Below are 14,109 nucleotides of genomic sequence, written 5' to 3'. Positions count from 1 at the left end.
TTCAAGCTGTAGACTTCAACTCTTCTGGGAGGTTTATGTTAACTTGGGTTTTTTTTCCATGTGTGCTATCTTCCCACTTGGTGTTCAAGTTCCCCAACCCCCCTAACCCCTATTGTTTGCTTTACCTAGCATCACAGGCCTCCTCATCTCAAAAGATGCTTGTGCAATTGTTCTTCTTTGTCCTTTGTTTTTCTGAAGAGGACCAATGACATCACAGGGAGGATATATTGACTCCAGCGTGAATTACATTTCAGTGAAGCAGAGTTGTACAAAGTCATCGGCCTTAGTCTCTTTACCAGAGTCCAGTGGCAGGACAGAAGCTGGGCCTGGGGACGGCCCAGCATTCAGTGTCTTGACATCTTCGACATCTGACCAAGCTCTGAGTGCTCCACAGCACCTGCCTCTGCCACCTTCCTGGCCTTTGGAACAAATTGTGCTCTTCCCCGGCCAGGCGAAGCCTTCATATGCTTGGGGTAGACATCCCCTTAACCCACAGCAGGTTTGAGGCCTTTGGCAGAGTACAAGCCAGATTGACAGGAAATTATATGTACACAGAAAAATTAATAAAAACTAAAGAACAGGGAAAGAGGCTCTGAACCTGGGGATTGTGAACTTGTTTTAAAATATATACATATACACATATGTGTGTGACTATATTTCCATATAACTAGTTTCCTATGCATTTTATTTTGTTCATTAAAAAACTTTATTCTGAGAAAATCATATACTTTACCAGAATGTCAAAGGGATCCAGGAGACAGAAAAAGTTAGGGATCCTTGAAAGAGATATCCTGAGGTCCCTTCCAATTTTAAATTCTGGGGCCCCAAGGATTTAAATTCCTGATCCTATATTTATTAGCTGAGGTGGTTGAAGAAAGTTACATGACCTTCCTGAGCCTCAGTATTCCCATCCGTAAAATGGGGATGATAATGTACGATTGACTTTAAAGTGTCACACAAGCAATTTTGGTTCCCTTTTCCTTTTTTCTTTTTTCCTTTTTTTTTTTTTGGGAGGGGGAACAGAGAAAAAACAAGTAGTCATCTTCAGGTTTGTGGATGTTGGAGACAAATGAGGAATGTCAGCGTTACTTCCCAAAGCCCAAATAGTGGCTTCCCCATGAGATCACCCTTCATCTACTTTGTATACATTTTATATGTATTTCTTTAGTTTCTTCTTGTGGCCTCCATTAGAATGTATGTAAGCTCCTAGAAGGCAGAGGCTGCGCTTGTGTTTGTTATCAAAGCAACGCTATAAATGCTATTTATTCATCATCATCATTAATGGTATTATTATTAGAGAGCATCGTAGGCCCTATGTAAATGTTAGCATTGTTATTTTGTCATCCCCAGCGCTCAGCCCAGTGCCTGGCACACAGCAGGTGCTGCAGACACGTTTTTGTTGTTATTGTTCTGTTGTCTTCTGTCTCTTGGCAGAGATACCGGAGAGGTTTGCCATTTCCTTCTCCAGCTCATTCGACAGATGAGGAAACTGAGGCAAACAGTACTGGTGCCTCGCCTGGGCTCACCCAGCTTCGGGCTCGGGCACGGGAGTCTGGTTGCCTCCAGCCTGGGGCTCGGTCCTGCGTGCCGCCCAGCTGCCCTGCACAAACAGCAGCGATTACGCGTCAGCATTCTGGTTACTGTTACCAGTCTTGTTAGTGTTACTATACCCAGCGCTCGGCGCAAGACCTGCCCGAGGTGATCGCTAAGCGCAACCTTGGACCGCGTACGGCCCCGACCCCGGGACACAGACCACTCCCCAGCCCAGGGAGTTTGGCGGTGGGCCTGGAGGGCGGGGGCGGGGCGACCCAGCACTGCCAGTGGGCCCCGCCCGACGCGATCACTACACACCTATTCAGCGCCCCTCCTCCCCCGCCGCGAGCTAATGGCCGGCCGAGTGAAGCCCATGCCCAGGGCGCATGCGCACTGGCCTCCCGAGCTGTGCAGGCGCAGGCGCACAACCGCCTCCTGCTCCCAGCTCGCGTTCCGCCACGCTCGCTATGGCGGCCCCGAGGACCTCCCGCTAGCCCCGCCCCTCTGTGACGCGCCGGGGGTCACCTGACCCGGCTGCGGGGCTTCGGGGACAGAAGGGAAGTCGTTGCGGCCGGAGGGGCACCTCAGAAGCTTCCGTCTCCGTCTCCGCCGTCGCCTCCTCGGTCTCCGCCGCCAGAGCTCTCGTCGCCCCCGGGCCCGTCGGAGCCGTCGAAGCCCGCTCCCCCTCCCCGACCCTCCCCTGCCCCGCACGATGCCTTCGGAGAAGACCTTCAAGCAGCGCCGTACCTTCGGTAGGTCCCGCCGCGGCCGCGGCCCTGGAGCCGGGAGGCCTAGGGCGGGGGGGGACGCGGCGGGACCCCAGGCCGCGACCAGAGCCGGTTCGGCTCCCTCCTCACTCCTCCCCGGGCCCCGGCCGCCGGGGTCTCGGCCCCTGCCCGGCCCGGGCTCCTTCCACCACCGGGGCTTCTCCCTCGGAAGTCTTGAATTTCCCTTCGCCCTCTCCCCGCCCCTCCCCCAGAAACGGCCGTTTCCTTGGAGCTTGGAAGCTCGGGGGACCCCGGGCCGGGGCTGCACGGCCTCGGAGGGCTCTGGGAGAGCCGGGGTCGCCCCCGACGGAGACCCCTCTGGGGGAGGGGGCGGGGGGAGGGGACCGCGTTTTAGGCTTCTCCTTTTGAATCGTTCCCCGAGTCCAGCCCCGGGTGTGGGGGGGGATTCGGCCCGGCGGCCGTGGGGGTCGTGGCCGACGGATGCGAGCCCTCCGGGCCTAGTGCCGGGCTCTGCCGGGGTGGGAAGTTGACAAAGAAAGCCGAGTCGGGGCGTGGACGGGGCGCACTGGGAGCCGGCTCGGGCTAGCCCCGAGGGTCCGGGAGTGTCCCGGGCTGTGGGGGGTCTGGGGGGCCCGGGGACTCGCCTCCTTTCCCGTTTAGTGGCCCGGAGCGGCTCTTGGTTGGCTATTAACGGTTCTGGTCTTCAGCCCGGCCCCCTTCTATTCGTTGTGCTGACTGGGGACTTGGTGTGGCACTTCGTTAGCGGAGGGCTTGGCACCTTCGGGTTACCTAGAAGGAGAGGTGTCGCACCGGCCGCGGAACTCCTCTCCCAGTGTGATCGGGAGATATTGGAACAAAATAAATGAAAATACAGGACGTCTTAGAAGATGTTAATTTGTGGTTTTCTAAGTCAATCAGGCGGCTCCAGAGGCATCTGTTTCCATTTGAATTTTGACACCTCTGACCTCGGGGAGTGAGGTTAAGTGACTTGTCCATAAGCACACAGCTAGGCCTAGTGTTATGAAGGCCTTGCTCAAAAACTGAGGAACCGTTCTAAGAAACTTTCAATTTAGACTTTTGAGCAACCACAAATACAGGATGGTTTGGACCCCCTTTCAAGTTTTGTTTTACAGGTTAAATTTTCAACAGGTTTCAACAGGTTTTTTGTTCCTTATAAGTTAACTAGTATCTTAATAAAGTGGCAGGAATATCATAAAGATATCAGTCTTTTGAGTTGGTAAGAGTAACAGCGGATGAAATACTGTGAAAGTTGAAATAAACCCTTTGTTTTGGTCAGTGGTTGTTACCTACCAAAGGTTGCTTTGTTGTGAAAGTACTGTGGTGGCTCTTGTGCCATTTTAAAACGAGAATCCTTAAACACACAGCCCTGCAGGCTATATTTTCTCTTTGTGTCTGAAATTGCGCTCCTATTTTTAGCTCCCATAGTAACTTAAATCATCCATACTAGTTTCCCTGCAGATCAGAGTAGGACTGGAAATCATATTTTAGTTCTCCAGGGTTTTAAAAATGAAAAGTCTTGATAACAGTGTTTGCTATAATAGATAATAATGGTAGTTGGTCTTTTTTGAGTGAGGCACTTTGTGCCATAAACAAGAGGAGGCAGTGCTTAATATAAAATGTATATGGATCCTTTATTACCACCTTAGGTTGTAAAGCTTCTGGGTGGGGGGAGGGGGTTTTTATTGTTTGGTTTTGCCTTTGTATCTATCCCCAACACTTAGCCCCACATCTGGTACTTAGTAGGAGCTTAATAAGTGCTTGTTTGCTGTCTGACCTTGAAGGTCACCTCTTCTGGTAACAGCTGGAAGACCTCTTCAGTGTTCTTTCAGCTACACAGGAAAGTGAATTTCAGTATGTCCACTTTTGTCAACTATGGTTTTGAAGAGTCAGGAAAAAGTTCAGCATTCAGTTGATGATTACACATCCTATTAAAAAGCATTTAATTTTTTTGTGCTTGGAGCACAAAACAAAACTTTACCTTCTAATTGTAGTCTGCTAAGCCCCAAACTTCACCTAAAAGAGGATTGTGAGTTAGCAGGGTCAACACATGACTTCGTTAGAAATTATCTTCATTGACTTTAATGAGGTATTAGCACTCAGGAGAAAAAATCTTCAGAATGACAGATATATTCTTTGTTTGGCTTCAAGCCACTTCTGTGCCCCCCCCCTTTTTTTTATTATGACCTGTTCCATTGGGGCTGAGAGCCTCTTGCAAGAAAAGCCAGCAGATTTCATCCACCCTCTTCTGGGTGGAACTGAAAACGTCAGCAGGTCTTGGCTCTCAAGTCTCTGCTTTCCCATTCTCCTGTCAGCAGTCACTCACAGGTATTAAATTTATCCAGGACATCAGCCAAACAGTTACTACTGCAACTCATGCTGTCAAAAGCAGTCTTCTTATTTACAAATCAGATCAGATGAGTGTAGCACACATACATGGAGGCTGTGGAACTTCTGTCCATTTGTAATAGTCTTAGGTTAGTCTTGTGATCTGGGCATGCTAAAACATACTGATGGCTGAATTTGCTTTAGTTGGAAATAATTTGTATACGTCTCAGCTCCCTTTTACTGTGTAAGAGCAGGTTTGTTCCGTAGCTCATTTTTCTGGAACTTTTTAAAAGGCTCTGCTAATAGCTTTCTGTTTGAAGTATCAAATATCACTTAATGGCTAATGCTTTGCCTTAACCCTGATGGTGCTAAATTTGAATCCAAGGGCTGATAATTTTGTGGGATTTGTAACTGTCAGGCTCATAGTAAATTGATTCCTCAACTAGAAGAATCTTCTAGAGCCCAATACACTTAAGTGCAGACTATTGAACTCAGATTGATTTGCTTTCTCTATAAGTGGATGAGATTAATGCAGATAGGAAACTGGTGGACAGAACCACTGATATTCTGTACCTTTATGGTTAACCAGGTAGCAGAACATGGGCCAAAAGGATGTAAAAACAAAAATTTCACTTTGTCAGTAGCTCAAATTATATTATTTTCGTGAAGATCACAAACCCCACATTTAAACCACCAGGGGTTTTGAATTGGTTATCTGCTGGTTTAGCTGTGTGCAAATGTTTTCTAAGAATAATTTACCTGATAAATAATTTGATTTGATAAATTGTACATGGGACCAACAAATTTGTATTAAATCACTTACACTTATTGATTGCATATTTAGTGGGAAATGTGGGTTTCTGGTTCAGGGTCAACAAGGGTCTTTTAGGTGGGGAGTGAGATGGCTGCCAAGACTAGTAAACAGTACTCGAATCTGAGCTATCATCTAGTCATGTTCTGGACATAGATTCCTTCTAGCAAGTGACTTTTTATAGACAGGATCTTGGAAAACACTTGGGGTGTGGTTAAGCAGAAAGAGCCTTGGATTTGCAGAGAACCTGGGTTTGAACGTTGGCTCTTCTAGTGACCTTGGATAAGATATGTGACCCATGGAGACCTTGGATAAGATATGTCTTTGATCTTGTAAAATCAAAGCATGGACTAGAGGATCTCTAAAGCTCCATTTATCTCTAAATCTATGATCCTAATAGGGAGTATCTACCTAGTGAAATTAAGTGGTAACAAAGCTTTGTATAATTACATTTCATTTCATTTGAAATGTGCTAGGAGAGTTTAAAGGAAACGTGCCTTGAATCCTTTGTAAAAGAAATCTTTGTAATATGAATAACTGTTCTCTGATTTATCTGGTAGTAGATTTAAAGGTAGTTGGGCTTTTTGAAAGGGAAACTACAGAACAACACTTGTTAAGGATCATTTGGCTGAATTTTTGTTAAAGGAATCATGGAACTTAGAGGGCATAGTATCCACTTGCAGAAAAACATTCTATTCTGTAAAGGATCCATTGAAAACCAAAAGAAGAAAAACCTCACAACGTAAAAAGGAGGTAGCAAACATGTGCCCTTACTATTAGGCCCATTTTCTTATTTAATTTAGAGCTTCCTTGATTGCATTTCTGTCCTGGACAGTCTTAGCTTTGTTGCTGATCAAGTGAACAGGGCATTGATTGATAAGGATAAGTGAGTCTGGGAAGGTGAGTTCCTAGTTCTGTTACTCGATCATCTTGAGGAAGTCACTCCTGTACAATGGGGATTAGTTATTTCTGCCTCTTATTTATGTTAGCATTACAAAGTATTAAATAAAAAAAGCTGATGGAGTTGTGAACTGATCCAACCATTCTGGAGAGCAGTTTGGAACTATGCCCAAAAGGCTTTGTAAAACTGTGCATGACCTTTGACCAAGCAATATACTGCTAGGTCTATATCTCAAAAAAACATCCAGAAAAAGGGAAAAGGACCTATTTGTACAAAAATATAGCAGCTTTTTTTTTGTGGTGGCTAAGAATTGGAAATCAGAGGGATGCTCATCAGTTGGGGAATGGCTAAACAACCTGTGGTATATAATGTAATAGAATGTTATTGTTCTGTCAGGATGATTTCAGAAAAACTTGTTAAGACTTGCATGAACTCATGCTGAGTGAAGTGAGCAGAACCAGGAGAACACCGTACATAGTAACAGCCACATTGTGGCAGTGGAGAACTGTGAATGATTTGGCTATTCTCAGCAATACAATGATCCAAGACAATCCCAAAGGACTAATGATGAAAGATACTATTCACCTCCAAAGAAAGAAGTGATGTTAACTGAATATAGACTGAAACATGCTGTTTATCACTTTCTTTCATTTTAAAGATTTTATTCGAGTCTTCTTGTAAGAAATGACTAATATGGAAATATTTTATATGATTGCATTTGTATAACATATATGTCTGATTGCTTACTGTCTCAGGGAGTGGGAAGGGGAGAGGAGGGATAGAATTTAGAACTTGAAACTTTAAATAAAAATGTTAAAAAAAGAATTGAAGGGAAAAAAAAACCCCAAAACTTACCACAGCATGCATTCTTAGCCCCATGGAAAACAAAGATGTGAAAGCCTTGACATAAAAATGTCCAATTTCAAAATGATTGAAATAATACAGCTACTGGCCCTCTTTCCCCCCCTTTTAACCAACCAACTAAACCTCCAAACTGCACCCTGAAGCCTTTTGTAACCATTCAGAATATATTGGGTACTTTTAAGAGAAACCTGTGAGTTCATAATGGAGAGCAGGGGGAGATCACTGGGACATCCTAGGCCAGGAAACTAGCTTTAAAAACACACAGACTCCCAGAAATACCTTTGGCTATTTCCTTGCTCCATAAGAATTTTCTTTTTTTCTTAAGTCTAACAATTAGAGAAACTTGTGGCTATAACCAACATCCTTTTTTAAGTGCCTCTTGGAGAATTATTGGACTATCGGCTATTCAGACATTGAATTAGGAGGACAGCCATTTGGCCATCTAAACTGGGAATGAGACCACTGATTGAGGAATATGGAGAATTGGTAATTTTGGGGTGTGGACTATGCTGAAGTAGGACAAAGATAGGGAAGGACGTCAAATACAGACTGCCTGTGTTTTAAGATGGGTGTAGAGAGTGCTTTCCCCCTTCTATTTTATGGCCTCTTGCCTCTTGCTGAGGATCAAAAAGTGCAGTAGGTTAGCGGTATTCACACTAGGCCTTGGCCGTATTTTGGGTTAAAAGGTTTTTGTGAGCTAGCCTAGTATTCTTTGGGAGAAAGTACATTAAGTTCCAAGGGACACTTTTGGAACATTCATTCATAAGTCAAGACTGCTAGTAACATGTAAAAAAGTAGATTGACGATGGTAATATGAGATTTTAAGAGATTACATGATGAATGTCCTTGAGTCAAGTGCTCTTTCTACTCTTGAATGCTTCAGAGGTGGTGCCCCAAGCCTGACAGTTGTGTCTGAGATCAGGGCTTACATGTTGATATCCACTTTATTGCTTAGCCCAGGGTTGAGGACATAGTAGGCATAAAAATAAATACTTGACTAAATTAAGGAGGATAATTTGCTCATGGCAAATGCACACATTTTGCTTTGGCCTCTTAATTTAACTACTGGACAGAACTATTTAAAACCCAAGCATTGATTAGCTTCTTTATGCCTTTCTTTCTCCTAAAAGATTTACCTGTTTTTCTTAAGGGCTGCTTATTAAAAAACAAAACTAGAAACAGCAGGAGAAAATTTCTTTGAACTTCTATGAAATTTAGAAGGGATTCTTCTTGAGATAGGATTTACTACAATTGTCATTTTACTGGAACACTGAGCACTACAGGGAGATCGACTGGTCTGGGGTTTGGATGGTTTTGCTTTTGTGTACTACCTTTGGAGGACAGGTACTTGGCCTGTCTCTTTTGTCGCTACTTACCCTGCCTCTCTCCATATGCCAGATGTATAGGTTGTTGGAATAGATGTCTGAATACTAGGATTTTGCACTGCCATTGTACAGAACAGATGGGGACACTGAATTTCAGGACTAGGCCATGTGTGGGTATGATTAATGACAAAGAGTTTTAACTATATACCTTGAATTTGAGGGCCATCACTTAATTCTAATGGTTTTTATTTCCTTTGCAGAACAAAGAGTAGAAGATGTGAGACTTATTCGTGAGCAGCATCCTACCAAGATACCGGTAGGTAAAGTTTATTTGTTATCGAGGAAAGAATGCTTTTTCAAAGTTGTGGTCTAGATGGAATTTATCAGAGACTTACCATGTATTCTGACAGACATGTTAATATCTCATAGTTGTAAATTTTTTAATTTTTAGAGAATCATCTCCCATTAATATAGTAATGTTTGTTTCATTGTTCACTTCTGGAGTTTCAGGGTGTAGGAGCTATGATTATCATAAAGAGAAGAGGGCCAGCACTGTTAGACTGTTCAAGTGAGGTGTGGACTTGAACGTGATTAGCATTAGGGCTTCTACTTCAAACTGCTTTTTAAATTGTTCTCTTCCCTTTCAATAGAAGCAGCTTATATTGAGTTTCCTTTTAGGAGATAAAGAAAAGGCATTGTTTTATATCCTATAGGTTTTAGCGGAGGGGTTCTTAAGGCACAGTAAAGCAGCATCTTTAGGCTGGCTGATGATCCACAAATCCCCCCTGGACTGCCTTGCTTGCTGCTGTGTTCAGAAAAAGAAAACTAGCAAAACCTTTTGGGCAGTACCCTTTGGCCTTATTGGTTGCTTTACTAATTTGTTTCATGCAGCAAGAGGGCTAGTGAGAAGGAAGCTTAATAAATTTGGGGGAAAGGGGATGGAGAGGGGAATTTTGATAGATTGGTCTTACCTTTCTGCCCAGTGAATTTCAGTCTTTTTTTTTCTTTAGTGCTGTGAACCTCCCCCAACAAATCCTGCCCTTAATTATTTTATATTAATTTGCAGAACACTGGAGGATCTTTATGAGCAGTGGTCCCTTTCTCATTCTTAGTACTTACCAAGACAGTTGGATCTCTTAGTGAAAGAACTGGCAGATAAGACTGCTGGGCCACTGTTAGTGATCTTTAAAAGATTATGGAGAACAGGATTGGAAAAAGATAAGTGTTGCCCTATTTTCAAAAAGTGGGGGAGGGGGGAAAGGGGAAGGAGCCTGCAAACTCTGCTTATAGAATGTGAGCTTCTTGAGGGCAAGGATGATTTCACTGTTTTTGTATCCTTAGTTCCTAGCATGTAGTAGGTAGGTGCTGACTCAGTCTTTGTTGATGAATATACTCCTGTGAACTTAACTTAGATTCTTGGCACAATGGCCAAAAGTATTATTAAAGGGAGTAGTGCTTCAGAAGACTTTCATCCAGGATAGATTATGATGGACTAATTTCATGTCCTTTTTTGGATAGGTTTGCTAAACTGGCAGATTAGGGCACTTTTGTAGATTAGTTGCTGGAAGTGAAATCCACCTGACCTTGAAAGGTGTGGCACCCCCTTGATTTGGTCATTGTCCTATAGGCCAAGCTTTTCTGAGATTTATCTCCTGACTCAGGATGTTACCTTTCCAGTTGACCCTCTCTTCTCTTTCCTTGATGCCATGAAATGGACAGTTTGGCCTGACTTGATTTGTTTTAGATTCTGGGAAAAAAGTATTGATTGTTGGAAAAGAGCATTGATTTACTTTCTTTCTGCTTTTCTTAAGTGCAAGACTGTTTATTTAAAAAATAAAAAGCTAGACCAGTGCAGCAGGAGGAAACTGCTTGGAGCAATCTGTGACTTCGAAAGGATTCTTGTAGAGAGTAGACTAGCCATGGCTAATTGCCCAGATATGGAGATTGATTGTTCCTTAGGGCTTAGAGGCACTTTTTCCTCCATTCTGCTTCTGCTATGTCTGGGTCCTTAGATCGGGACCTTTCTCAACTCCTTTATATGCTAAATATACAGATATAAAGTATAGCCTTATTGCATTAACTGCAAGGTATTTTGGTTTATATTCCTTACAAAAAGCAGAGGCCCACTATGGAGAAGGATCTAGTTCCAGAATAACAAAATCGTTAATGAATTTCCTTCTAAAATAAAATACTTGAACAACAAATCAGTTAAGTATTTGAACAATGACTATGAAGGACTGAACCAGGAGGTGGTGACTTAACTTGTATTGTAGGGAAGACTAGAGCCAGTCAGCAGGTTTTTTTGGTGCTGTTCAAATTAGCTGTACAAGTTTTTCTGAAGTTTTGTGTGTATGATGGAAAAAGTCCACACTCCCACAATAGGGAAGCACACACATACTCTAATAAGGACCTGTTTATATTGTTGTGAATACTCATTCATTTCTTTGAATGAAACCCTTCTGCTACATTTAGAATTTTTAGCGTCTTGTTAAATGAAAGAGTGTTTGGAGTTCCTTAAGAAGAGAATGTTAGTCATTATTTTGACTTAGCTTAAGCCATGATAATATCCATGTGTTCTATCCTTGACAATAGAATAGGTAACAGATGTGTTACAGGCATTAATCTTTTACTTCACAAAGTTATAAACATAGAAGGCATTTTTGGGCATATATTAGAGCAACTGTACTACAGTTCTCTTTTTAAAACATTTTTTCTGTACTTTTTTCCTCCTCTAGGTGATAATAGAAAGATACAAGGGTGAGAAACAACTTCCTGTACTGGATAAAACCAAATTCCTTGTACCAGATCATGTCAACATGAGTGAGCTAATCAAAATAATTAGGTATTCAGTAATCCTTTTACATATTCTTTAAATGCTAGATGGTTAAGATTCAAATAGGAGCTCTCTTGCTAGTTTTCTGATTACAGACATTTACAATTTCCTAATGTTTGCAAAGTTGATTTTTAAAAGTTTGACAACACAAGGGAAAAAGTAATGAAGGCTAGGTAGAAGCTTTAAGACTAAAAGTGGGGGAAATTGCTTCCTAGAGTTAACAGATAATGTGTTGATAAACAAGAATTGACTAGCTTTGGGCCATAAAAATGCATGTTAGAGAGTCTGCTAGGCTGTAGACAGTGTTTTAGTGTTTTCTGTGTTATCTCCCTTCCCCCCCAGCTACCCATTTATCAGAATGACAGCTAGAATTTAGAAGTATTTTAATTTAGAGGAGTGGCCTCAAATGTAAATAGAAATGGAGAGCCACAAATTTATACATGAGGATCCTGTGGGCTGCATATTGACTTAGTTTTGAAATGTAATGTTATCTATATATCTGTTGCATTTTATTTGTTTTTGGTAAGTTAATTCCCAATTACATTTTAATCTGATTTGCACCACACTGGTTTGGAAGTGTTGTGGGCTACATGTTTAACACCTGGTTTGGGGAACCTAGATTTAGAGTTATCTAAAGACCCTGAAAATTCTTAATGTTTAAATCAGCCTTCCTCCTTCTCTTTCAATAGAAGGCGCCTACAGCTGAATGCTAATCAAGCTTTCTTCCTGTTGGTGAATGGACACAGCATGGTGAGCGTTTCAACACCTATTTCTGAAGTGTATGAAAGCGAGAAGGATGAAGATGGATTCTTGTATATGGTATATGCCTCTCAGGAGACATTTGGAAAATCTTCAGTGTAAGACCTAGTACAAAGCTTCTATACTAGAATTTTTTAAGCCCTCACCCAGGAAAAAAGGGATGTTACCAACTGAGATTGTTCAGTTCATCTAATCACAGTTCACCAAAATAGAAATACTACCACCTTAGGGGTTTTTAGTAAGTTGTCTCTTGTATTACATGCATATGTAATAATACATGTTCAATTCCAAAAGCATATACAGTACAACTTTGGAAAACTCCTGTTTCATCTTAGGATATCTTGGTTTTAAGTTTTAGGTTTAGAAACATACCTTGCATTCTAAGTTGCCAATAAAATGGGACATTTGAATTGCTGTAGTGACTTTTTTTAAAAATAGGAATTTCAGTTCCAGTGGTAACGTTTTAAGCATTTAATGAAACAAGCCTTTGTTCATGGAAACTGCTAATTTTTATAGGAACATTTCTCTTTAACTGTGTATCTTTAAGTAGCCTTGTCAAATGTCATATCTATTTTTTTAAAGTCCATTTACCATCAGTGGTTGCAGCAAAACAGGGTAAATGGGGGGGCAAAAAAGTCTAGCTTATTCTGGAATGGATGCATAGATTCCAATTTAGTAAACCACCGACTTCCTTGCTGTCACTTATTTGTTTTCTGTATAGTCATACAGAGAAACACCATGGATTCTATGGGTAAACTGAATGATTTCTTTTAAATGCTTGGCTTCCAAAAAGTTCCGGAGAACAGAGGGATGGCATTTCTTATATTACCGATTTGCTCTGATTTAGAGACTCTCAAACCAGTTCACTAAACAGTTGCACCAGAATAAGTCTTTGCTGATGCAGTTAGAAATTACATCCTAGAACTTTGGAGCATTAAAATTCATTTTGCACTCCCTTGACCTTTTGGGTTAAGTTTGTAGTCTGATTTGTTATGTTTCAAGTGGAAAAAGTAACTGCTTCACTAAAATACTTTATTAAAATTTTAACTGTAAGCATACTTCAGCTATCACTGTTAATCATAAAAACTCCTCCAACCAGTTTACGTGCATGTCATTTTGTAAAGGAGAATGTAGCAAAGGGGTAAAAGCTGCTTTCAACAACGTCATTTTATTTAATATCTTGAACAAAGGACTATAAGTGCTTCCTGCTACTTGCATGGGGTTGACAACTTATTTTCATGGAGTGTCACAAAAAGTTCATTGTTACACCAGTTGAGCTGAAGTATGTATGTAGCAAGCAGATCAGCAGAAATTTCCCTTGTATATTTAGATGTGTGTGAAATATCTACAACTGTTAGTGAAAGTTATGTACTATAATGGAGAAAAGCAATATTACTGCACCTTGGCACTATAGTTAATAAATGTATACAACTTGTTTGACTTTGTTCACCTTCTGCATGCATCTGTCCATAGTGCTAAATTTTCATGAGTGTATTTTTACTGCATTGTAAATTCTTAATCAACCTGTCTTGTTAGGTTGTATAAGATGTTCATGTTTAACAAAACACCTGACCATCAATCTTGTAATTGCTGTGTGATCAGTAAGGTTCCTGTAAGATATGTTGCTTTTTTAATTTAATACAGTGCGGATAGGGATGAATTATATCCCAAATTAACCTGAGTGGTAGTTTTATTTCTAGGATGTTTAAAACAAGTAAATTTTGATCAGGCAGGGTTAAAAAAAAAAACAGCAACAACCAATGCTCAGAACTAAAAATCCAATGTCACATACTGTCCAAAATGTAGCATTTTCAACAAATATGTAAAAAGTATAAATCCTTTGAGCTGGATGCAGGATCCAGGGTAGTTAATGACAACTAAAAGTATTAAGGGATCACTGCAGTTTATGAAATAGCAAAACAGTGGGGATCGACTGTAGTAATGGGGTAGGGATGACACTGATAAAGGTAATTGAGGGAAAAAAAGCAGAGGGAGAGAAGGGAGGCTAG

The 14,109-nt window shown here is 41.6% G+C and overlaps 1 protein-coding gene across 1 annotated transcript; it reads left to right on the top strand.

The window, feature by feature from the left end:
• Positions 1–2,052: 2,052 nt before the first annotated feature.
• Positions 2,053–13,540, top strand: MAP1LC3B (microtubule associated protein 1 light chain 3 beta). The gene is made up of 4 exons (XM_020989209.2): positions 2,053–2,285; positions 8,769–8,824; positions 11,244–11,350; positions 12,031–13,540. Exons 1-4 carry the CDS (start codon positions 2,246–2,248, stop codon positions 12,200–12,202), a joined length of 375 nt encoding a protein of 124 aa, XP_020844868.1. The 5' UTR covers positions 2,053–2,245; the 3' UTR covers positions 12,203–13,540.
• Positions 13,541–14,109: the final 569 nt, after the last annotated feature.

The sequence above is a fragment of the Phascolarctos cinereus genome, unplaced genomic scaffold (genome assembly GCF_003287225.1).
Source record: "Phascolarctos cinereus isolate Bilbo 61053 unplaced genomic scaffold, phaCin_HiC Scaffold_2;HRSCAF=192, whole genome shotgun sequence".
NCBI classification, from domain to species: domain Eukaryota; kingdom Metazoa; phylum Chordata; class Mammalia; order Diprotodontia; family Phascolarctidae; genus Phascolarctos; species Phascolarctos cinereus.
The sequence above is the reverse complement of the archived record's forward strand: the minus strand, read 5'-3'. Positions and strand labels throughout refer to the sequence as shown.

Excerpts from the sequence above, each read along its gene's own strand:
- MAP1LC3B (XM_020989209.2), top strand. The coding sequence starts at position 2,246 with ATGCCTTCGGAGAAGACCTTCAAGCAGCGCCGTACCTTCG. Across the intron at positions 2,286-8,768 it reads CAAGCAGCGCCGTACCTTCG|AACAAAGAGTAGAAGATGTG; the intron begins GTAGGTCCCGCC and ends TTTCCTTTGCAG. Across the intron at positions 8,825-11,243 it reads AGCATCCTACCAAGATACCG|GTGATAATAGAAAGATACAA; the intron begins GTAGGTAAAGTT and ends TTCCTCCTCTAG.